This window comes from Cydia splendana, chromosome 8 (genome assembly GCF_910591565.1).
Source record: "Cydia splendana chromosome 8, ilCydSple1.2, whole genome shotgun sequence".
NCBI lineage: Eukaryota > Metazoa > Arthropoda > Insecta > Lepidoptera > Tortricidae > Cydia > Cydia splendana.
In genome coordinates this window covers 12,367,838-12,392,449 of record NC_085967.1, presented here as the reverse complement: position 1 = coordinate 12,392,449, position 24,612 = coordinate 12,367,838, and the positions used below count along the sequence as shown (strand labels likewise).

General features: G+C 35.7%; 1 protein-coding gene across 3 annotated transcripts; it reads left to right on the top strand.

The window, feature by feature from the left end:
* The first annotated feature begins 2,002 nt into the window (after positions 1-2,002).
* On the top strand, positions 2,003-24,329 carry LOC134793141 (A-kinase anchor protein 1, mitochondrial). Of its 3 annotated transcripts, none has more exons than XM_063764715.1 (8): positions 2,003-2,163; positions 4,928-5,760; positions 6,216-6,456; positions 6,863-7,002; positions 7,274-7,445; positions 15,384-15,602; positions 21,307-21,440; positions 22,342-24,329. In XM_063764715.1, the coding sequence occupies exons 2-8, from the start codon at positions 4,954-4,956 to the stop codon at positions 22,411-22,413; spliced, it is 1,785 nt and encodes a 594-aa protein (XP_063620785.1). In that variant the 5' UTR covers positions 2,003-2,163; positions 4,928-4,953; the 3' UTR covers positions 22,414-24,329. The 3 variants fall into 3 exon arrangements, with proteins under 3 accessions (XP_063620785.1, XP_063620783.1, XP_063620784.1); XM_063764713.1 differs by having other exon boundaries at positions 2,005-2,163; positions 7,268-7,445; XM_063764714.1 differs by lacking the exon at positions 2,003-2,163 and adding an exon at positions 2,445-2,818 and having other exon boundaries at positions 7,268-7,445.
* The last annotated feature ends 283 nt before the right edge of the window (positions 24,330-24,612 follow it).

Sequence of the window (24,612 nt, the reverse complement as noted above, 5' to 3'; positions counted from 1 at the left end):
AAATTAAAATTGCAAGAAATGTCGATAGTTTATCGATATGACTTTATCGACATGGCTACAGCAAGGTGGGCCTCATTGTTAATCGTACACTAAACACATAGATCTAGTATTACCTAGATGAGCTATACGCGTGCCTCCGTGAGGGACAAAACATACGCAAAGCGACAATATTAAAAACACGTATTAACATTCCTGACAACATACCAAAAACAATCTACGTAATTCGGTCGGGTTATTTGTTGCCCACCATAAACCATACTAAATTTTTGGTGGGGAACAAACAAAAAGTGAGACTGTGACAAGGACAAGCAATAATACCGCTTTCTCTGCTACTCCTACAGAAATTTCCATAAATGCATCTCGTTCGGTCGTTTGGCCCCTCCCCCGTGTCATCTCTATGTTATTGTACCTCTATGACTAAACAAAAGTGGCAACAGTGACAGCTCGCTGAGACGGGATCTCTATACAGAGTGATCAATCCAAATGGGTCAGTAAGGAGAAGTCGGAAACTATGAGAGATAGCGAAATCTGTTCTTAGGAACCATGGCTTCGATTTTAGATTTAATAATAATGGCACTCGATTTTTTTTTAAATCTATCATACATAACCGGGATTCGAACCTGCGGGCTCAGCACGGTTCCATTTTTATCGACTATCACTATGCGCGTCCCTTTCGCACTTACATACTTGTTAGAACGTGACAGGCATGGTGACAAGGGATAAAAACGCGAAATGGCGGCGGACACGGGCAAAGTAAATTTCCAAGTAGGTTAAGCGAGCCCGAAGGGCGAGCTTCAGGCCGGGAGGCCGAAGGCCGACCCCGGCGGAGGGCCGAAGGCCCGGTGCCTCCACCCCGACTCCCAAAACGCGAGGCCGAGGCCGAGCAAACGAAGGCCGAGCTCCGCGTAGGGCCGAAGGCCCGAAGCGTCACACGAGAGGGGAAAGTTGGAGCTTAAACACGACCCAACACTTTTCCTATTGGGAGTCGGGGTGGAGGCTCCGGGCCTTCGGCCCTCCGCCGGGGTCGGTCTTCGGCCTCCCGGCCTGAAGCTCGCCCTTCGGGCTCGCTTAACCTATTTGGAAATTTGACTTTGCCCGTGTCCGCCGCCATTTTGTATTTTTCCAAATTTTTTTTTTGACATCGTAATCTTGGGCCCCCAGGCCCGCCGCATGCCAAATCTCAGCGCGCTCGGACCAACTAGAAAAAATTAAAAAAAAGTCGGCCTTTTTGATTTTTATTAATGTAGTTTGTTTTGTCTCGGGGCCCTCTATGATATTTGGTCGAGCACCCCCCACCTATCACGCATCGTTTAAAAGTTGCCATACAAACAAACAACAAGAATATTGACCAGGTTCGAATCCCGGTTATGTATGATACATTTAAAAAAAATTGAGTGCCATTATTATTAAATCTAAAATCGAAGCCATGGTTCCTTAGAACAGATTTCGCTATCTCTTATAGTTTCTGACTTCTCCATACTGACCCATTTGGATTGATTATCCTGTATATTAAATCTATGGACAAAACATACGCAATGCGACACTTTGATTGGTCGAATTTATTTTTGCTTACCATAATCCATACTAAATTTACGGTGGGGAACAAATAAAATGTGAGACTAATAGAGAGATTAATAGCTCTTTCGCTGCTACTCCTACTGAAAGATACATAACATAAGACTATCCTGTTCGGTCACTCCCCCCCCACCTTTCATGCCAGAGGGCCTACCGCGAAGCACGTTCGACGTGTTGCCTCCCTGTCACACTTACGTACGAATTTACAAGTGGAACAGAGAAGCAACACGTCGAACGGGGTTCGCGGTAGGCCCTCCGATCCATTTGATATATATATTCATGGTTTTTATCCGTGAAACTGCAATATTCGAAAATAAGATAAACTTCCTGTGTACCAACCCAACGAAAGAAACGCTTGAAAAATTATCTAATAATAAAAACGCCTCTTCAAAAAAAAAAATATTTTATGATGTTGCCATACTGCAATCGCCATATTGAATTTTGTTGTGCTTCGGAAAACATTGTGAGCACGTGGACTGTTGGATTTTTAGTAAGGCGAAATTGAATAGTAATAACAGTAAACTCATTGATTTTCTTGTTTTTCAGTTCTTTCGGAATAACATCGATTATTTATTGTGTGGTTTCAAAGTAAGTATGCTAGATATTTGCCGGCGACAATGCTAATTCCACATTATGGTCATGGGGTTTTGATGTAGATTACGATACTAAATACTAACACCTAAACAAATACTTATTCCATTTTCAGTAGTTTGAGCATAATAACATCCTTAATATTATTAGGTTTACGACATACATAAAATTGCGTAACCTTTTTAAAATTCCTTAGCTTACGTGTTGCCCATGAAGGTTTTTTTGTACGTTGCTATTTGCTCATGACCCTCAGCGGAGGACTCGTTATGTGCCGAAAAACTTGATACATATGGTCTTGTTTTATGTAACGTGATTAATTTAGAGCGTTTACTCTGTATACGTGTCGTAAATACAGTTGTTGGAAAGTGATTGTGATAGTCGCATAACACGAGTCGTGGCTCATATCGCCTGGAGCGCTGACGGACGGTGTGCCGGCGCGGCAGATAGAGAAACGATATCTTTAACCTCAATTATTTTAAATCCTTCCTATAGTCGTTATTATTTTTCCTTATTGTGCTGTGACAATTTGTTAAGTTATTATTAAGTAAACATAGTTTTGAGGACAATAACCTATAAATCAGTAAGCGCTCAGTCGCCCACATTAAATGGCCATGTGATTTGTTGCAAACAGAATAATATGGATTTGCCAAAAGTAAGTAGGTCAATTTCTTATCTTATATTAGATTTTATAAGCCACATGCTCATTGTGTGACTTCTTTATTAACTTCGATCATCTCTTTGTTTCTTTTCGTCTCTGTGTGAAGGTGTTTAGTTTACTGGCAGGGAAAGCAATGTTTTGATTAAGTTGGGTTATCTAATTGGTATGTTATTTAAGTTACTTTTTCTATTAATCTCTAAGTTTGTATTTATGTGATAATGCTGATTAATTTGGTACAAAATATTTTTATCAACTGTTAAATATATCTCTACCCTCATTACATTTTGTGTGTTTAGTTTGTCACATCATATCATTATCAGTGTGTCTAATTTGACTGTGGCTTTTAATTCATCTTTTCATGTGTTTAATGCATGGTTAAGGAAATTCAACTCGGTACTTAGTAAAAATTTAAGGCAATAGGGTTTTATGCTTTTAGCCATTCTGCGTCACATACTTAAGCATCAGACATAATTTTGTGAGCACAAGAATAATGCTTGTATGGAGCAGAATTATTTACAGTGTAAACTCCATATAACATCACTCGATATAACATGTCACTCCCTATAACGTCGACTTTCTTGGCTCTCTCTGTATCTTTAAGTATTTAAATAAAAGTAAACAAAATCTACCCTCAAATGGTTCGTTAAGCCAGTTGAGGGTAGATGAAAAGATTACACGACCAAATAATGTAGATTAAAGTCAGGTCGTTCAGTGACTGATCCAGGCGGTTTTGTAATTGGTTGGTTAACCAATAAATGTTAACTACCTGAAAATGTACAAATTGTTTATTTACTTTTATTTAAATACCTCAAGATACAGACTATAGTTAGTTTACTTTAATATTAATTTCTCTCTATTTAACGAATATTTTCTATAACATCAAAAAGTATCCAGTCCCTTGAGTGTTGCTATTATAGAGTTTATATTTTTCAACCATGAATAAAAAAAAGAAAACTATAAAATTCACAATAGATCATTTGGTACCATCTTTTTATGATAAAATTGTAACTCCTCAACACAACACATTGTGACATATTTGCATCCTCCCAGCATATTGGGTCTTTGAAAGTATAGAAAATATATAAAGAATCAACAACAAATGTAAAATTTCAATAACATGTAAAACCTAATGGTATCGTCTTGGGTCGTCCCATTCGTTTTTCGTCAAGTTCTTAAATTAGTCCTATTCTGCTTTCGTCACTCATTCTACATTGAAAGCCACCGACGATTCTGACGAATGTAGAATGAGTGACGAAAGCAGAATAGGACTCATTTAAGAACTTGACGAAAAACGAATCGGACGACCCAAGACGATACCAACCTAATGTTATTGAAATTTTACAGTGCTAGAATTCAAGAGGTTGGTGTCTTCTTACTAAGGCATGCTGGTAAATGCAAGGTCAATGATATAATTTATATGATTTATTTATTTTTATTTTTATTAAGGCCTCACTTTCCAACAATGTGAACCAAAATTCCACTTTTGAGCAGTATTCTGAAACAGCTCAGTTTTTTTAAGGGTTAAGCAATGTTGTAAGAAAAAAAAATCTAGTCTTCAGGGCTCCATATGATATAAATGGTAAACCTTTTGGAGTGGAATGACCTAATTTTATTAGTAGTATGTATACAAAAAAAAATCCACAAATATTTTTGGATTACCTACTTTTATTAATATTGGCCAAATGACCATGTATTTCTGTTTTACTAATAAAATAGGTACTCAAACATAGTTGTTCATTTTATAAAATGACAACATCCAATTTGGAAACTTAATTTTTGTAGTATTTTTTATTAATTTCTGACAGTACGAAAAACAAACTTTTGCATTATTTATCTTGAGTTTTAAATAAATTTTCTTGTTTATTTAACAAATTTAAAGAGATTAATAACAAGTATTAACTCTTTTTTCTACTTTATGTAGACACAAGATCAAAGTTTAAAATTAATGTGCATAATGCTCAGGCTAATTTGTTGTTGTTTCCAATTTGTGCAGGATTGATTTTAATTATCTTTTATAATATGTCATCACAATCATAAGTATCATTAAAAAAATAAGATTTCAACTGATGTTAACAATATCCTGAAGTAAAGTTTTTGTTTTAGATTGTTGATAAAAGTGGCTCATTACGATGGTTCCTTGTCGCCAGTTGTTTATGTGGTCAGTCCCATCTATAGCAGTGCTGTTTGGGATTTTCTGGTTACGAAAAAAGAGGGAATTTGCCAAATCTGACCCAGGTGGAAGGGAAAGGATAAAGAGTTTGCAGGAGGAACTAGCAGAAGCCTTGAAAGCTGAAATAGAAGCTCAGAAAGCATCTCCACTGTGTAGAGCAGAACGTTCCATTATTAAATCTGCACCAATTGACATTCTACCTCAAGGCAGCAGCTCTCAGAGATCCTCACCACTAGAGCTTACTGATGAAGAGATTGACATGGAGATTGAAAAGATAATAAAAAAGAAGTCTTTAGAAAGAGAAAAGAAATCTCCATTTGTTGGCAGCCAAAATTTGTCAGTTAGCACTAAACAGGCCTCATTTGTTGTAAAAGATTCACCACCAAAACAGATTTCCATGCTTCAATCCGAGATGGCGTGTATTAAAAATGAACTTGATAATTTGTCACTAAAATCTGCCAATGCCACAGTTGTGGAAGACTGTAATGGAGTGTCTGAATCAATAGAAACATCTCAGACATGTAGTGTGAAGCAGGAATCAGCTTTAGAAGTAAAGACAGTTGTGGAGAGTACAAAAGCTGATACAGAAAATACACACACTAATAATTTAGATAATCAATCTAGTGATAGTAGTGACAATGGTAATAATAGGTTCTCAACAGCACCAGCCAGACGCATTTCTGAAAGAGATTCTGCAAACCATAGTCCTGTTGATCCTATGTTAGCTAGTCCTTCAATGTGTCACTTCTCTGATAACCATAGTGAGGTAATCATTGGAATCATTATGTAGACTTAAAAGGCTTTTGCTTTCTAAATTTTCCCTTTAGTTAAAGTTGATGAAAATTGTATTTACACATTTTGATTTAACCTTTTTGTGTGATTCAATCTAATCCAGGTTCAGGTTTGGGTGGTGCTTATCCATTTTTCACTGGGTTTCATATTTGTTTGTCCTATGGCTGTTTTTTATACTATAACTTGGACAGGCAACAACCAATTTCATCGGGCCGTAATTTCATGCATACCTATTACCATAACAATTGCCACATGATATAATAAAATTGTTGTTGGTGACACTTTAAAAGGTGTTATTGTGAGGATAGGAATTAAATGCCTGTGGTATCTAAATACATACATTCTTTGTTAAACATTTCCGTTTCGCAAATTGCTATAAATGCTATGATATTTGTATTTCTCCACATTGACCTGTTGACTATGTTTCAGGGCTCAAGTGACAGTGGAAAAGGTTGCTCAGAAGCGGCCAGCCCTCCACCTGCTGGCATGAACATTGTGCCCACTGAGGCCGGACTTAGAATACATCAATTTGTAATTTCTCAGACCCTGGTTGGTCTTTTAATAGGAAAACAGGGTTCTTTTGTAACCCAAATTAAAGCTAAAACTGGTGCAAGCGTGTACGTCAGGAGGCATCCGGATTCTGTGAAACAAAAGATTTGTGCAGTTGAAGGTGAGGATACAGATCACATTTGTGACATTTATCTATTTAATATTTTCTTGCACAAAACAAAAAAAAAACAAAATACAAAGGCAGACTTCAAATTCTTGGGACATTCATGGGCAAAAACGCACGACGTTAGCATTTTAGCAAGACTGTCTAATTGGATCTTGTTGCGAAACAAAACATGGTCTAAAAATTATACATATGTGGCATTATTCATGAACGTCTGTTAAGTCTAACAAGTATTTGATAATGTTTGTCCCTATCTGTCATTTTGACCTTTGTGTTTGCTAGAAAGAGACAAAATTTAACAAATGTTTGCTAAGTTTCATGAATATGGGGGTTCGTTTTTAAATAATAGAATATGATAGTACTTAACAAATACCATAAGACTTATATTTAATTATATTTACAGGAACACAAGGTGAAATTGAAGCAGCATTAGAAATGATCAAGGAAAAATTCCCTGAAAAAAGGTTTCCCAACTTTTCCCTACAAGAAATTAGTGCAGAATTGTATCAAAGACTTGTACCACTTGTACCAGAGTTCCTTCAAGTAAGTGAATTAAATAATTCAAGTATTAATTAATTTGTTTTGTTTGTTACGTTACGGTACGTACGTTTTGGGTGTTGGTCTAGAAATAAAACCACATGGTTATCATTTCCATAGTTTAATATTTAATTTGCGCTTCTAATAGAGGAGTTTTTAATTTTCATTTTTCAATCACCCATTTACAATTGTCATAATCAACTCCACCCATTACAATTGTCATCGGTCACTTGCGAACGTGGCTGCGAGCATTAATGCGTCACCACATCAGTTGCAGCTCGTGGAGTCGGTCAACAACGACACGATCATGACGTGCCTGGTGAGCGCGGGGCACTTCTTCCTGCAACAGCCGCTGCATCCCACCTTCCCCTCGCTGCACGCGCTGCATCGCCTCATGGCTGCCACCTACCAGAATCCGGATGTGCCCGCGTTGCCACGCCCCGTGAAAGGTAAACTACATAACTATTCCCATATCAAAAAGAGCCTATGTCCATTAACTTCAATACACATACTGCTTTTTGGCTTACCGTGGCAGCTAACCGGTTCGTATCTAGGTCAACATTGCAAATATCGTAATTTTTTTATTACCATTAAACTAGTTTGAACGCAGATTATATGCGGGATATTTAACGCACTGTAAAAGGACGTGGGACAATTACAAAAGGCTAAATGAAGCCTGTGAGGAGCGACGATTATTTCGCTATTTGAACTCAAAAACTGGGCGATGATTTTAGCCCGATTCTATTAAGCTCAATCCATTTTTTACTCAGTAGTACACGAATGAATGAATGAAGCGGGGCGACAATCATTAGGCTAAGCAAGCGTATGCTGAGACGCAGGCGACGCAGTTCACGCAGCGCAGCGCAGAGCAGTTTTTGTAAAGCATGGAACATCCTTGCGATGCAGCGTGCGTAGCTAAAGGACGTGCTATACTTTACAAAATCTGCTCTGCGCTGCGTGAACTGCGTCGCCAGCGTCTTAGCATACGCTTAGCCTAAATATTGAAGTAAGTTAAAAAACTTTTCACTACACCAGCTCGTAAAAGCTCTCTTTGTACTTCAAAACTGATACGACAGTTGCATTTTATCCATATGTGTGGCAAAATAATCTGAAGCATATTTTGAGTTATTTGCTCATATTGGCTGATAAAAATGACTTTTGAGCGATGATTTTGAATGATAAATATGTAATTTCCTCACGTTGGTGTAGTGAACATTTTTGACTTTCACTCGGGGGCAAAGTTTGTTTAACCCTCGCGCCTTAAGCCCTCGCAACGCTCAAGGTTCCACTTTTCGAACCAGTCGCTACGCTCGTGGCTCAATATCATCTCGCAATAGCAGCTCGGATATCATATCAATATTAGCACAAGGGATTAAACTTTGCTCCCTTGTGAAACAAATAACTATTAAACCTTAACCCCATTCTTGAAACTTGTTTTTTTACGTTTACGATGTATGGAATATTTATTTTATCGTCGGATAAAATAAATATTCCAATACGTACCTTCGTTATAAACTTATAATAATTAGAGATGCCACGAATATTCGGCAACTATTCGGAATTCGGCCTATTCGGCCGAATATTGTCTACTATTCGGCCGAATACCGAATATCTGTTGCACCTACCTAAAAAGAAAATTTCACAAAAAAATAACCAAAAACTAGGTGGGTATCATCATATATATAAAATTGAAAAACCAGAACGGGATAAAAAAGGAGCGAAGAAGAGAGATGGCGCCTTACAAATTTCTAAAAAAGTTTTTGACACGTATCTCGAATACAACACACGTATGCTAAGAAAAAACTGTTTAAATCTATTCTGTTTATATCTACATATGAGAATAAAACTAGAACATAACTATCGCTTTCGATGCGTATTTAACCCATTCAGGGCCAGCGACTCAGCGTATGGGTCATGCTCAAACAGTTCCGCAGGGCCAGTGACTCACATGTGAGTCTTGAATAAATTCTGATTTAAACTTAAACGAAACGTAATTTGATGTAATAACGTATAGGTAAACCAGAACTTTGGGAGTATTGTCAAGAGGGCGCTCGTTTTGAATTTTATATAGCAACAATTTGTATAGTAGGGACAATGGAAATTGGCAGATGATTTTTGTTTTATTCCGACAACTTTAATAAGTGCGAAGTTTGATGTTTGGATATTTCTTCGGTTTTTACGCTATAAAATTCGTGAATTTTACGACGTATGACACATAAATCAAAATCATCCAAATCTATTTTCTTTTTTTGTTTTCTTTTTTTTAGGTTTGGTCGTTTAATTCCGCCCTTACGCCCTTTGCTAGCAATCCGTGATACCGATGCATGCGATACACCTAATACACAAATCAAATTATTACAAGACATCAACCAAATCGTGACGACCTGACTATAGTGACATTTGTCCATAAGTTGAAACTTACCCGTCAATTCAGGTGGTAATTTCGTTATGTTTTCTAATGGAAGAAATACCTCTCCCGCACGTTAAGTTTCCAATAAATAACTATATACACTATTTACAACTTTTTCTCTGTAAAATCTAAAACTTTCGGCATGATTATTGCAGTCTAATAATAATTCACACGAAACTAGACAAAGCAATGTTTACATTGTCAATATTGACAACTATCATAGAGGGTAGATGTTGTCTATTATTAAAATTGTTGCCATTGCTAGAAATTAGTACCATCAAATTTCCGTAACATGGCGCACCCTCAATAGATCCTGGTTCACCTATAAGTATCATATAAGCTAACAACCATTTCTATAAGGTATATTAGGTTAAAAAATTATAAACACGTATTTTTTAATGAAAACAGGGTCTAAAATATTCAAGTTTGGTTTACTATCAGTGCAATATAGTAAATATACTGAAATTCTAGATACATATGCGATGCAAGCAAACAGAAATATCCATATTTAAAAAATACAAAAAATATATATATTTCAGAAGTTATTGACATGGCTCAAGGTATGGGTCACCGTGGCCTGGCGCTACTTGTAAAAACTACTAATGTTTCCGTAGCAGGCTAAAATAAACTTTATTGGCTGGTTTTAAAGCTTATTTCATGTTGAAGCTGTTTGATGTTGTACCATTTTACAACCGATTACTGTTTGGATGATGGTAAGCCACAGTTTGTAGGAACCAAACCGTAGTATAATAATATTTTGTTTTGTATGAGGGGTAAGGCAACTAGGATTTTCTCCCACTGTACGTTTTGTCATAATATTTGGTGATCGTTGTATTGTATCTTAGGCAATTACCTACTAACAATTAAGGCTAAGGTTCATTTTTTTCGTTTTAATATAAAACAAGACCGTTGAAACAGTCATCACTAACTAATATGTATTGTATTACAAATAGTTTGTGACAAATATTTACAAGTTCTTTAAAACATCATGGTTTCTACGGCAGATTAGAAAGTAAGTACTATAATACATTTTAAGTTCTCTATTGTTACTAATATAATGGCGTTTACCAAAACAATAGTACATTATTGTCGAGGCTCGGAAGTAGCTACTTGCAGGCTGAGGATTCGTTTTAAACGGACGACCTTGGGAGTCCGTTTAATTGAATCCGAAGCCAGCAAGTAGCCTTCCAGCCGAGTCATATATAGTGCTTTTCTCAAAAATGGTGCAAGAAATATAAATATCATAGAAATATTTTACAAAAGCAACTTTCTTACGTATATATTTTCACAGAAAAAAATAGAAACAATTGAAAAAAAAACCGGGCAAGTGCGAGTCGGACTCGCGCACGAAGGGTTCCGTACCATAATGCAAAAAAAAAAAAAAACAAAAAAAAGCAAAAGAAAAAACGGTCACCCATCCAAGTACTGACCACTCCCGACGTTGCTTAACTTTGGTCAAAAATCACGTTTGTTGTATGGGAGCCCCATTTAAATCTTTATTTTATTCTGTTTTTAGTATTTGTTGTTATAGCGGCAACAGAAATACATCATCTGTGAAAATTTCAACTGTCTAGCTATCACGGTTCGTGAGATACAGCCTGGTGACAGACGGACGGACGGACGGACGGACGGACGGACGGACGGACAGCGAAGTCTTAGTAATAGGGTCCCGTTTTACCCTTTGGGTACGGAACCCTAATTAGCTTTGCCGCCCATTTGTTTTTTTAATAAAAAAATAGAAGTGTATTTTTCTGCCGAAAATACGCCAACCTATTTGAGACAGCTAAATAGTCGCGGTACTAATCATCTGTTTGGCTGTTTAATGGGCCTGTGCCTTCATTTGATATGGCCATTTCAACTTTTAAAAAGTTTGGAACTCGACAAATAATGGAATTTGTATGCAACATTGCAGTCCCAAAATCGAGACTGCAATGTTTTTAACTTTTTAATTTTAGACTGACCATAAACTACGCGCTTCGCAACCTATTTTTTAAACGGCAAAGTCGACTTTGCCGTCCATTTTTGAGAAAAGATAAATGACCGACCAGATGTAAGCTTATCAGACACACTTGGACAATAAACAAGGAATGCATCCGAGCGGCGGCGGCGGTATTATCTTTCATGTGGTATTTGTCACAAGAGTTCAAGAAGTGATTCATCCCATCCCCCCTATTAGAAATGTATTTTGGAGTAACATGGGAAATATTATTTAGTCGCGATTTATTCGTGGGCGACTTTATACTCCTCCTGTGCTGTTTAGTGATTTCGTATTTTGTGACCATGGCTATGGATTACCGGAATTTGAACCCGCCTAACCAAACTGCAATAAGTAAGTAATTAGTTTTTTTTGATAGGCACAGAAAAACGGTGGTTAGTAAAAATGTTGCATAATGCTGTTCAATTGGCCGGCTTCATAAGCGGCGATTTATTTACCGTGCGCGCCAGGCTCGAGACCCATAAGCTGAGTCATACGTTTTAGCTAAAAACGGTTTGTATGGTGGCCCGGCGTATTGTGTACGCTCAGCGGTTCGTGGCCATGAATGGGTTAATTTACAATAAGGAAAAGAAATTTTCATAACAATCTTCATTTTACGACTTCGACCATTTCTCGGGAACTCTCGGTTGCTTTCGTTTGGCGGTGCTACAGATTAGACCAAATAATCCGTAAGTTAAAGTAAACTAAATTATGTTTGTCATGTTGGTATAGTTAAAATTTTTTGAACTGATCTTGTTCACTTACCTGTACTAACAATGGCATTGTTCTATTACAATCCTATTATCTGCTTTTGTTCTTGTAGGCGCCAACCAATTTACTTACAAAATAAGTTAGAAGTACAATGCATGTATATTGAATTCTAAACCTTATTTCTTGTTGAATGGGGTTAAAATGGTCTAAAAAGATAATATCATATTCAATCTTTTGGAAAGTCACATGCACCTTAGCCACGACAGGGACGTATTCGGTGTTAAATAAAATACGTAGAAAGATAAAAATGTTTATTTATTATACATATTAGTTAACAAAAATAATCACATTTAATCAAAATCAACAAGTTCTTATACAAATATATATCAATCTTCAATCTGCAAAATATTTTACATACTACTAGAGCCAAAAAAAGATACATAAGTGTATATATAAAAAAATAATCCCATGTATCCAAAACCAACAGATTCTTATATAAAAACATGCCTATAATCTTAAAACTATAAAATATTTTACATACGTGATATACATATTAAATAAAATATGCAGAAAGATAAAAAAAGTATAATTATTATACATATTAGTTAACAAAAATAATCAAATATAAGCAAAATCAACAAATTCTTATACAAATATATGTAAATCTACAATCTGCAAAATGTTTTACATACTACTATAGCCAAAAAAAGTTACATAAGTGTATATATAAAAAATAATCTCATCCGAATGATAAACAGATATTTAGATTATATATTAGAGATTATATATTATTTTTATAAGAATATGTAGATTTTGCATGTGATTTTTTTATAGGTACACATACACATAACATCTCATTATTTATACTATTTTGTGGTTCTAGTCGCATGTTAAATATTTTGTAGTACTTATTAAGATTATAGGCATATTTTTGTATAAGAATCTGTTGATTTTGGATACATGAGATTATTTTTTATATATACACTTATGTAACTTTTTTTGGCTATAGTAGTATGTAAAACATTTTGCAGATTGTAGATTTACATATATTTGTATAAGAATTTGTTGATTTTGCTTATATTTGATTATTTTTGTTAACTAATATGTATAATAATTATACTTTTTTTATCTTTCTGCATATTTTATTTAATATGTATATCACGTATGTAAAATATTTTATAGTTTTAAGATTATAGGCATGTTTTTATATAAGAATCTGTTGGTTTTGGATACATGGGATTATTTTTTTATATATACACTTATGTATCTTTTTTTGGCTCTAGTAGTATGTAAAATATTTTGCAGATTGAAGATTGATATATATTTGTATAAGAACTTGTTGATTTTGATTAAATGTGATTATTTTTGTTAACTAATATGTATAATAAATAAACATTTTTATCTTTCTACGTATTTTATTTAACACCGAATACGTCCCTGTCGTGGCTAAGGTGCATGTGACTTTCCAAAAGATTGAATATGATATTATCTTTTTAGACCATTTTAACCCCATTCAACAAGAAATAAGGTTTAGAATTCAATATACATGCATTGTACTTCTAACTTATTTTGTAAGTAAATTGGTTGGCGCCTACAAGAACAAAAGCAGATAATAGGATTGTAATAGAACAATGCCATTGTTAGTACAGGTAAGTGAACAAGATCAGTTCAAAAAATTTTAACTATATACAGGTACAGGTAAAAGTGCTGCCAACCTCAACCTTAGTCCATAGCCCATACGAGTGAATTATGCCATTTATGACATATCAATCAAATTAATATTATCGTATGGTTATCGTGTTAATAATTTGTATTTTATTGTTTTAAATTTCTTTATGAGTTATTATTATTCAGATTGATTTTCATGGCTCGGCAAACATTGTCATTCGTCCAGGGAAAGGGCTGCCGAGATGAGCCAAAAATACAAAGTTATAGAATGGGAGACGAGCGTACTTGGGACAACAAAGTGGGAGACGCCCGATGGCGAGAGCTATCGCAAGATCGCAAGAAACATGACGTGATCTGGTATCGGAGGTCGGAGGCCTTTGGATCGTTGCGTCACCTTAGCCGTAGTAATGTTAAGATCCAGAAAGGGAAATGGGGACTACCTACGTTTGTATGAAAAGGCGATTTATGGGTGGTGGTCGTCCATATTCGTGGCTTAAAGCGGAAAATAAGTAATCTAATGAACGTTTTTGCAACTAGGCTTACAACAATAAGTAATAATTTTATGTTAAAACAAGTTTTAAATAAATACCTACGCACGTTATAAGAAATTTTCGAATTAAGTTATCCAAATAACGGCTACCTACTTGACAAATAAGAAATCCTTATCACAGTTATAAACCCTGGCAGGGATACATAATAATGTCGGTATTTAACTAAACATAAGACAAACTCTTTATTTCATTTACGCGAGCGGAGCTGCGGGCCCGTCTAGTATTATTTAAAATGTATTCTTGGAAAGTGGTTAAATACGAAGGCACGTTTTTGAGCATTTGTTGATTCCAAAATATTGAATTTTTATCATGGGTCTGATTTAATTGACTCTTAACTACTTATACATTCATTAATTCTGTTCAACTTAAAAATATATCTTAGCAAACGTTGTACTTTTGTTGGCGAACAGTTTTCGAAATAATTGTGACTCTAAATGTGCGCATGTCATGCCGAATATTCGGTATTCGACCGAGAGGGGGGCCGAATATTCGGTATTCGGCCAAATTCACTATTCGGGGCATCTCTAATAATAATATAGTAACGCTATTCTAATTAGTCGTAAAATCTAGCTGATATGAGGCCTTTAGTAAACACCACGTGTATTCGTAATTGGCATACTATTTGTCTTGATTATACATTCTTTATTCCACTAATGCAGGTCATGCATTTATTTGCGCTGTAGCGATTATAAACAGGTTTTTATGTTGAACTTTGCATAGCCTTCTCACAATATAAATATGTATCTATCACATTTCGACATTTTGTAGTATGAGAAGGCTATAATAGTCCAATACAGGAACGGTATTTTAAGTTTTAACCTTCAAACTAACAAAACACAAGTCTGATTATTTACATTTAAGTGTAGGTACAGTCAGCGTCAAAAGAAGCGTATATAATTATATATAAATGGAGACAATCTTATAGCTCCAAACTAAGCAAAACTATGGGTACTAGGCGACTATATAAATACATTCGTATGCAGGAGTGCTAAGCTAACAGTTTTGCTGACAATACTTACTTAACAATTGCTTAACAATAATATTAATTTAAAACCTTGTGGTTATTTGACAGAGGGCTCCATCTGCGCGGCGCCCACAGAGAACAACTGGTACCGCGCTCAAGTGATCTCAACCTCAGAAGAGCAGGACACCTCCATCGTGAAGCTGGTGGACTTCGGCGGCTACCTCACCGTCGACAACGACCAGCTCAAGCAGATCCGCTCCGACTTCATGACCCTGCCCTTCCAGGCCACCGAGGCTCTTCTGGCGTTCGTCAAGCCAGCGAATAACGGTTCAAATCATTTACCTTTACTTTCTGAATTGTAATGTGTAGTAGCTGGTTTGTTAGTGCACACCGTTGTATTGGGACCTTGCACTTTAAGACTATGCGCTGAAACTTGGCACTTAGCTGGTCTTGAGCAGATACAGACTGGGAGACATCGAGAGCCACCTCTCATTTAGTGGGGGGGAGGGGAGGAAGTTCGACGCTGCCGCGCTTCACTTGGAGCAACATTTCTCTAAAACTATACCTATTAGGATATGTGATATATAATTTTCGGATAAATTAAGGATGAGGAATCTATTTTTACAACAAAAACAATGCATTTTCTAACAAAAAAAGCATAAAGTAGAAAATACTAAAAAACGTATTTTTGATTGTTTTATAATTACCAATGTTTTTTAAAGTGTTGCAGGAATCTGAAAACAAAAAATATAGTCGTAAAGCTACACTTATTACGTTTAAAAAAATATATAGTTTGTAATACAAAACTGTTGATAAATGGGAAATAAAAAATAATATTAAGCGTGGGTCAGAGTGATCTCATATGCAGGTGGGAAGGTTACTTATAATTTGTTCAACAATCGCTTATTTTTTTTTAGTTTTTCGTAAATAATTCGTAAACGATAGCCCACAGCAAAAAAATATCTTTTACATAAATAATCTGTTTCAGATTTCTTATAAGACAAGTGCTGCTTTTTTTCGCTAGGATCAATATTAAAAAAAAATATTGAAGGGAGAAACTAAATTCTAAGGTCCCCTTTTTTAGTCATTCGTAAATAACTCGTAAACGATGGCCAATAGCAAAAAATGTTTTATTACATGAATAATTTACCTAAAATTTCCTACAAAAAAGGTCATTCAAACTTTTTCGCTAGGATCAATAATAAAAACGATATTAAAGAGAGAAAATAAATTCTAAGGTCCCCTTTTTAAATATTGATCCTAGCGAAAAAGTTTGAGTAACCTTTTTTGTAGGAAATTTTATGTAAATTATTCATGTAATAAAACATTTTTTGCTATTGGCCATCGTGTACGAGTTATTTACGATTGACTAAAAAAGGGGACTTTAGAATTTATTTTCTCCCTTCAATATATTTTTTAATATTGATCCTAGCGAAAAAAAGTAGCACTTATTTTATAAGAAATCTGAAACACATTATTTACGTAAAAGAAAATTTTTTGGTGTGGGCTACCGTTTACGAGTTATTTACGAAAAACTAAAAAAAAACCCGATTGTAGAACAAATTATAAGTAACTTTCCCACCTTAATAATATTTTGCACTGAGATCACTCTGACCCACGCTTAATATTATTTTTTATCTCCCATTTATCAACAGATTTGTATAATAAACTATTTTTTTTAAACGTAATAAGTGTAGCTTTACAACTATATTTTTTGTTTTCAGATTCCTGCAACACTTTAAAAAAAAATGGTAATTACAAAAAAATTAAATTAGGTTATTTAGTCTTTTCTACTTTATGCTTTTTTTTTTGTTAGAAAGTGCATTGTTTTTGTTCTAAAAAAAGATTCCTCATCCTTAATTTATCGGAAAATTATATATCACATGCCCGAATAGGTATAGTGTTAGAGAAATGTTGCTCCAAGTGAAGCGCGGCAGCGTCAAACTTACCCCCCTCCCCCCCCACTAAATGAGAGGTGGCTCCCGGCGGCTCCCGGTCTGTATCTGCTCAAGACCAGCTAAGAATCAACTGTGCCAAGTTTCAGCTCATAGTCTCAAAATGCAAGGTGTCGTGCACTAACAAACCAGCTATAGCGTCTAGGTTGATCAACTTTTTTTGCTATTTGGTCCCGTAAGTTAAAATAACACTTGTACTGCATGGGCTATCAAAATCGCTGCAGATTTTTCTTGGACTAACTCTAATTAAGCTTTAAAAGGACGTCGGTAATTTTAACACTTACTCGTAATTAATCGCTATTAATTCCCTTTTAAGTAAATAATTATTTATTAACATTATTTATTATATAAATTGTTATCCATTATAAACAGTGTCTTACGTTTTGTGACTTCTTTATGGTATCACCACAGACAAGACATCCTCCAGATTGAGCATAGTAGCGCTACCCCCTCTGCCACAAATATACGGTAGTTTTACTCCATTTTCGAGTCAGTGTCTTTGTGTGACGTCCGTGTTTTTGAACGGACCAATCACGGCACGGGACTCGCTCACCTCGTTCCCCGCACCCCAGTATTTCTGGCAGCATCGGTTTCATGAAATAATTGCTCTAAACTCCATCTAGAGGATTCCTAGTCTATGGGTATCACCTTACGAGAATCATGTCATGTTAATGTGTATTAGAACAAAAGTTGATCAACCTATAGTTCGTTTTTTTTAGCATTAGAAAGAACTTGAAAGAAGGTAAGCGATCTTGACATGTCTTTTAATTGAAAAACGCTTTTTAAAAATCAGTTACTATTACTTATGAAAGCAAAAGAATATAAATGATCGTATTAGATTGATAATTGTTACATATTTGCCGTAACTTATTTTTAAAATGTGTTTTTCCATTAAAAGACACATCAAGATTGTTTACCTTATTTCTAATGCTAAAAAAAACGAACTATAGTAAGAACTATATTTTAATTTTATTTATTGCTTACACTTCGATGCATGCTAGTCAGTAATGACTAATGATATTTATGACATGTGTAAAGAAGAGACTCGTTCCATATAGATTTTCGTACAACGACTCGCCTGTTGACATCTCTATTGCACTCGCATTATTATATTGCTATCAAGCTTGCACAGTGCCATTGACAACCGGCATCATGGGCGGGACAGCAATGTATAATTATTCGAGTGCAAGGGAGATGTCAACAGGCGGGTCAATGTACGAAAATCTATATGAAATGCGTCTGTGCTTTATTGAATAAATGACCCTAATGTTAATCTCGATGACGCATTCACTAATTCGATATCATTAATACATTATAGCCGCCTAATTTTATTTGTTTGCTTATCTATCTGCTTATTGTTGAACTGTTGATATCACCTGTTTAAAGTAGGTGCAAAGATATTTAATTTAAAAACAATGTTTGTGAATTAATAATATTTCATGTGCGGCAAATTGCGACAAGTCATATACTTCACTGTTTCTGTTCTTATTGCTTTCTCATTTACTATGCTTTTTTCACGCTTGTCAGTAATTCATTATGCACATTTTCCGTTCTCTATTTTTGACAATAGAAATATGGAAAATGGCTTTCTTTAGATTAGAGCTATCCATGTTTTACGTGAACATCGTAAGACCCAATGGTATTTATTTAAATACGTAATCCACAAATTTGGCTCTTGCGAGGCTACTCCTTAGAGCTGTTTCCCACTGACGTCCAGTTTTTTGCGGGTACGGAAAACCGTAGGATCCCGTTTTAATAGTATGCGTGCTAATATAGCACGCATACTACAGAAAACTGGATCCTGCAGATAACGTACCCGCAAAAAACTGTACGTCAGTGGGAAAGAGCTCTTACCATCTCAATATACTCGTATTGATACGAGCGTATATAAGCGTGTTTGACGACGCGGTTAAGACGAAAATGGAGGACCCGCGCAAAATCGCCTTTTCATACAAACATAGTCCTCACTTTCCTTTCTGGATATTAACATTATTAAAATTAATTTGACTAAGCTATGCCCCTACCTTTGATTTTTAACTAATTATTATCAGAGTTAGGAGCCGTTATTCGTTCGTAATTTTTACAATAATCAAAAAATCTAAATAAGTCAAATGTAGGGTATGTCTATAGTTAATATACATCAAATTATGTACTTTCTATAATGTCAATATCCAGAGAGGAAAATGGGGACTACGTTTGTATGGAGAAACTTCCGTCCCCTTTCCTCTTAATAAGTACTTTTATGTCTGACCAGTTGACCACTGTACGGTCACATATTTTTCGCCTTATCACAATGGAATAGGGTATAAAAGTACAAATATATCTTTTACGTTGCGTTTTAATCGCACTGTCAAACACTCACGCAATTTATTTAAAACTTATTTGTATGCTTGTTTTGTCTGTAAATTTCTTATGTGAAATTATTGAAGCCGCTGCTGTGGTCTACAATATTTAGTATTGTGACACTTACAGTATTCAAGAACATATCACTATCAGCTACAGTACTACGATTAATATTGTGTCGGCAATATATTCGGTAACAAAAATACAACCAGCAAAGAGAGTTATCATACATCGTACCTAAACATCAATGCAACAGAAATGTGACTGAAGCTCATAATTATAGTCGTAGTACGTGCCACACGAGTCTTTATTTTCTGTATTTATCATCATTTCATTCTTCATTTATCTACGAAATGTTTAATGAAATTCATCAATTATTTCGGCAATTTAAATTTGCTTATTTGTAGGTATGCTTATGAGGCAGGTAGATATAATTTTAATAATTTAGACATGCTGGGCCGTGTTGCATAATAAACTACAACTAATATTACAAGCGGAACTCCTTTTCTAATAAGTGAAGTTAGAAAAGGGGTTCCGCTTGTAATATTCGTTGTAGTTTATTATGCAACACGGCCCTGGTTGTGACTAATAAATTGACATATTCTGATATTTTTTGAATGGCTTGTAATTCTCTTGGCAACATTGATCCTTAAGAAGAAATAACTGGGTCATTCCATTAAGAAAGTATCCAAAAGGGACATACTCGCACCTATCCCCGTGAGAATGGGGTTGGCCGGTCGAAGTATTTAACAGATGGCGCTAGCATAGCTTGCCCTAGAATTGTGTCAAATTGCTTTTGCCTTGCCCTGGATGCCAGCCCTTTAAGCCAAATCTCATAGAACTAAACTAGAGATATGAGCAAGCTATGATCGCGCCATCTATGCAAACCTTTGTCAGTTGCCAACCGCATTGATTGACTCATTGACATGTTGCTTTAGAGAATCACATCTTTGAATTACATAAAAATATATTCATTTGGATAAACGCATTTGCTAATTTATGACTAATCCTCCACCCCTTTTTAATATTGCTCTTGCTTCATTATTTTCCTACACATACAAGTATAATGTGTCATAGTAACTGTTGATAGTGAAATAACCAGAAATATAAACAAACAATGTTATTTTCATTATCACATCCGTTTTTTTTTTTAACTTTAACGTAGAGGTTGTGTTAAGAACAAGTTATTTTATAATTGATAAATGGTTTTAATATTTGATGTTCTACCTTAACTTTAAAAACAAAATACATTTCATAATTTAAAACATGCCGGTTGACGCATTGTACAAGTTTGTTTTTATTTATGGTTGTATGTATGTACAAAAGTTGCCTTTTCATAGGAATGCCACGTTAAGGGTCGGATGCACTAAATCACATGTCAGTGTTAAAACTTTCGCTATATTGTATTGTATGGGAAATCTCACAGATTGCCGAGCAGTGGCGGATTTGCAATGTTTGCGGCCCTAGGCCCCAGGCCCTTTAGCCGCCCCTTTCTCAGCACCCATCATATTGACTACATTTTGAGTTATTTCTTGTTGTAATGCAGCGAATTTTTTGTCAGTTTGCCGCCCCTAATATCTTGCCGCCCTAGGCCCGGGCCTACTTGGCCTTAAAGCAAATCCGCCACTGCTGCCGAGTGACGTTGATCCCTACGCTAACTTTGGTTGGTGCAACTGGCCCTAAGTTATAAGTATACATATAGTTGTATAACGTGGTGTATGCACGGTGTATAGAGCCGGAGTGGAGCAGCGAGGCGCTCCGCATCATGGCGGGGCTGACGGCCGGCCAGCTGCTGCACGCGCAGGTCGCGGGCTACGACGAGGCCGGCCTGCCGTTAGTGCACCTCTACCTCACCCTCCATCCACAGGTACCACCCTCATATGGGGCATTATCTATTAAATGGGACCTTATTGTCGATGGCGCTTACGCCGCACAGCGTCGCGCGGCATTGTATTTATATCGAAGCATCGTTAATAATGGCGTAAGCGCCATCGACAATAAGGTCCCTTTTCATAGATAACGTCGCATATTACCGGCTAATTACTTTATCTGTAACAACATGATAAATCTCTATTGAACAGAACTCTCCCTCGGTGAAAAAAGCTAAATTGTTACCCTTATTCATAAAACTTTACGGGCCTGATTAGTTGAATTACGTTTTATCCCTTTACAAATACATAAGTCAATGACAGATAAAGACAAACGATTATTAGCTAATTTAGTGTAGCGCGTTTATGAATAAGGGGGTTATAGTTGTTGTCTGACCCAAAATGAAAAATTACAGCTTTCTAGTCGAATCGGCGGACGGCACAAACTGATACAACACAACTACGTATGTAATTCCTAATTAGCGTTAACAATTAATTGTCGATATCCCAACCAAACCCCCAGGCCATTCTTAACAGTGTGTTAAGTAGAGGTTGCTTGGTAGGTTGCAAACAGCACAGCTCACACAATTGGTTACCACTTAACCTTTAGGACGCCAATGACCGATATATCCGCACCGCAGGTTCAACGCCAAAGACTGATTAATCGGTCACAGACCACAGAGCAACATAGACCTACGTGCATTATGTATAAAGTTCAATTTCAGTTTTGACACTTCGGTGACGTGGCGTCCGCGTGACAGCTTTTGTGTTTGACACGGCGTCGAAAAGGTTAAACATCTTTCTGAACAGAAAGGAATGTTGCCAGACTATAACAATAGCGTTGTTTTTTGTCATGTCCGTGGCTGGACAATATTAACGCCTTTTTTATTTCATTTTCAGCAAGTGATATTCCTGAATAGGGAGCTGGTGGACCGCGGGCTGGCGGAGTGGGAGGTGCCGGCCGACTCGTGAGCGCCGGCGGCGTGATGCTGACTAGTAATATGGGATTGCATTTCAATTGACGTGTTATCGCGTGCTCGGACCGCTCCGGGCACCGCCTAATGTAGTTAAGCAAACGCGGTCTCGCAATTATATTTGCGTACTTTTTAGTCTATGACTTGGCACTTGGAGCTCTTCAATAAACATCGTTTTATTTCAATACCCTTTGCTTATATCTAGAACACGAAAACTTATCTCTAATTTTAGCTTATTTGTGTATGAGTAGTAATTTATAATGACGATGAGAACGTAGCGTAGTGACAGTCTGATGACGTTATATTAATATAATGACGCTCTAAATCGCTTCTAACTTACTATTGATGCAGTAATACGTCTAAGCTCCCACAACCGGTAAACTAGATTACAATACGCTTTTAAATAAACTGTAGTCCTAGTAACTGCAACTGAATCATGTCTGTTATTTTTAAGTTTATTTTTTATGTCAGATACTCACGTTTACACGACGGAAAAGACGTGGTGAGATTTTAAATAAGAGTTTCAGGATGCTCATTATATTACTAACAACACTGCCGACTGCATTTTTTTCTTTAAATTTTTTCAGCATTATATGCAGTGGTTTCATTAGCAATAACCATTAACTAATTGAATTCTTTCGATTTAGTTTAATTTTCACTGTTTCATTAGTGCCAAAATTTTCAGTTGATGTTGTGTCGTAAATGTGTACAAATATAAACGCTTCATGTGTATACATGAATATTTTTTATATCATGAGGCGGTATAGCCTTGTAAGGATGTGCCTTTGAAATGGAATTTTTCTGTTACACTTCCAGCATACACCGATGTATGTAAAATATTATTTGTCACAAAGACAAATATGCTTAATAACATTTAATTTGGCGAGACTAACCGCGGCACTGGGGCAGGGCCCATTCTACAGTGCCGGAATGAGGAATGTACTGATTTGTATTTATCTATACCTCAAAAACTGTTTAGTTTCGCCAACAAAACTAAACATACATGTAAAAATTGTTTGTGACAAACAAGTATTTTATTTATATTTTTTAGATTGTAAATTATCCCCAATTCGGGGAAATTTTTCTTTTGTAACAAATGACTGAGAATAAATGTAAATTATATCTGTATAAACTGCAAGTGCGTTAAACGTAGTGTGAATGAAGCAGGTGATATTGTATCGGTATGAACTTGTCAACATTATTCTTGTTTGTTATTGAGAAAGATGGCTAGAAATTTTGAAATACCCTTAACTACTCAAGATTCTGCAACAAGTGTCCTCGCTTACGATTTTTTTACTATTAGTCAATCACTTTAAGAGGCACTAGTGCAATTTATCTAGCCATTTTAATCAATGATCCTTCCGCTTTCACAAAAAGTACAATCAGTTTGCTTTCTTCCAGATATCGAATTACAGAACATGATAACCGCATTATCATAATAAAGATGGTAAATTGTTGAGTTTGTATTATAATTGACGTATAATGAGCACGTTGGTTATCCTGACTTTCAATAGTCTAATAGTGTACATAATAGAACCTTTTAAGTAGATTTAAAGATATTTCATATTTGTAGTATTTTTAATATGTTGAAAAATTAAGTGGTTGTCTTTAGTGTATTTGATTTTTGTATGCGTATTGTGTAGAACTTGGCATTTGGGATGCTTAGAATGTGACTTTCGTTCGTAATTAATTTCAGATTGCAGCGCGGATGGCGCGGATTAGGATTAATTACTTCATCGAGTAACAGCCAGTGGTCATTTTATTTAATTTACGTGTCGTAGTTAACGACGATAAAACATTTATTAGCGTAATGACTAGATTACACTCGGCTCGGTTTGCATATTGTTGACGTCCCTATTGTATATAAACTAATATATTTGCGGTTAAATCAATAAATTATCGTTTTGAAAACCACTTACAAAGTTTTTTTATTTAACATTTTGGGTGCATTTCTCCCATACTATCTGTAGGTATACGTATAGATACCTACTACTAAACCTAGTTAATAATATATTTTTATGTCCCAGATACTACAATGACAGTTCGATTATCCCAATTTATCTAATAAATATGTAAATAAAATGGTACAAACTATAATCAGGATCTTTGGGTAGTACATTGGCCTATCGACCTGTAATGTTTGGAAGGAAACAAGACCTTTTTTTTAACAGATTAGGGCCCGAGCCCGATAAAATCA

Coding starts and splice junctions, on each gene's coding strand:
- LOC134793141 (XM_063764713.1), top strand. CDS start 4,954: ATGGTTCCTTGTCGCCAGTTGTTTATGTGGTCAGTCCCATCTATAGCA. Junction 6,457..6,862: donor AAAGATTTGTGCAGTTGAAG/GTGAGGATACAG, acceptor TTATATTTACAG/GAACACAAGGTGAAATTGAA. Junction 7,003..7,267: donor TTGTACCAGAGTTCCTTCAA/GTAAGTGAATTA, acceptor TCACCACATCAG/TTGCAGCTCGTGGAGTCGGT.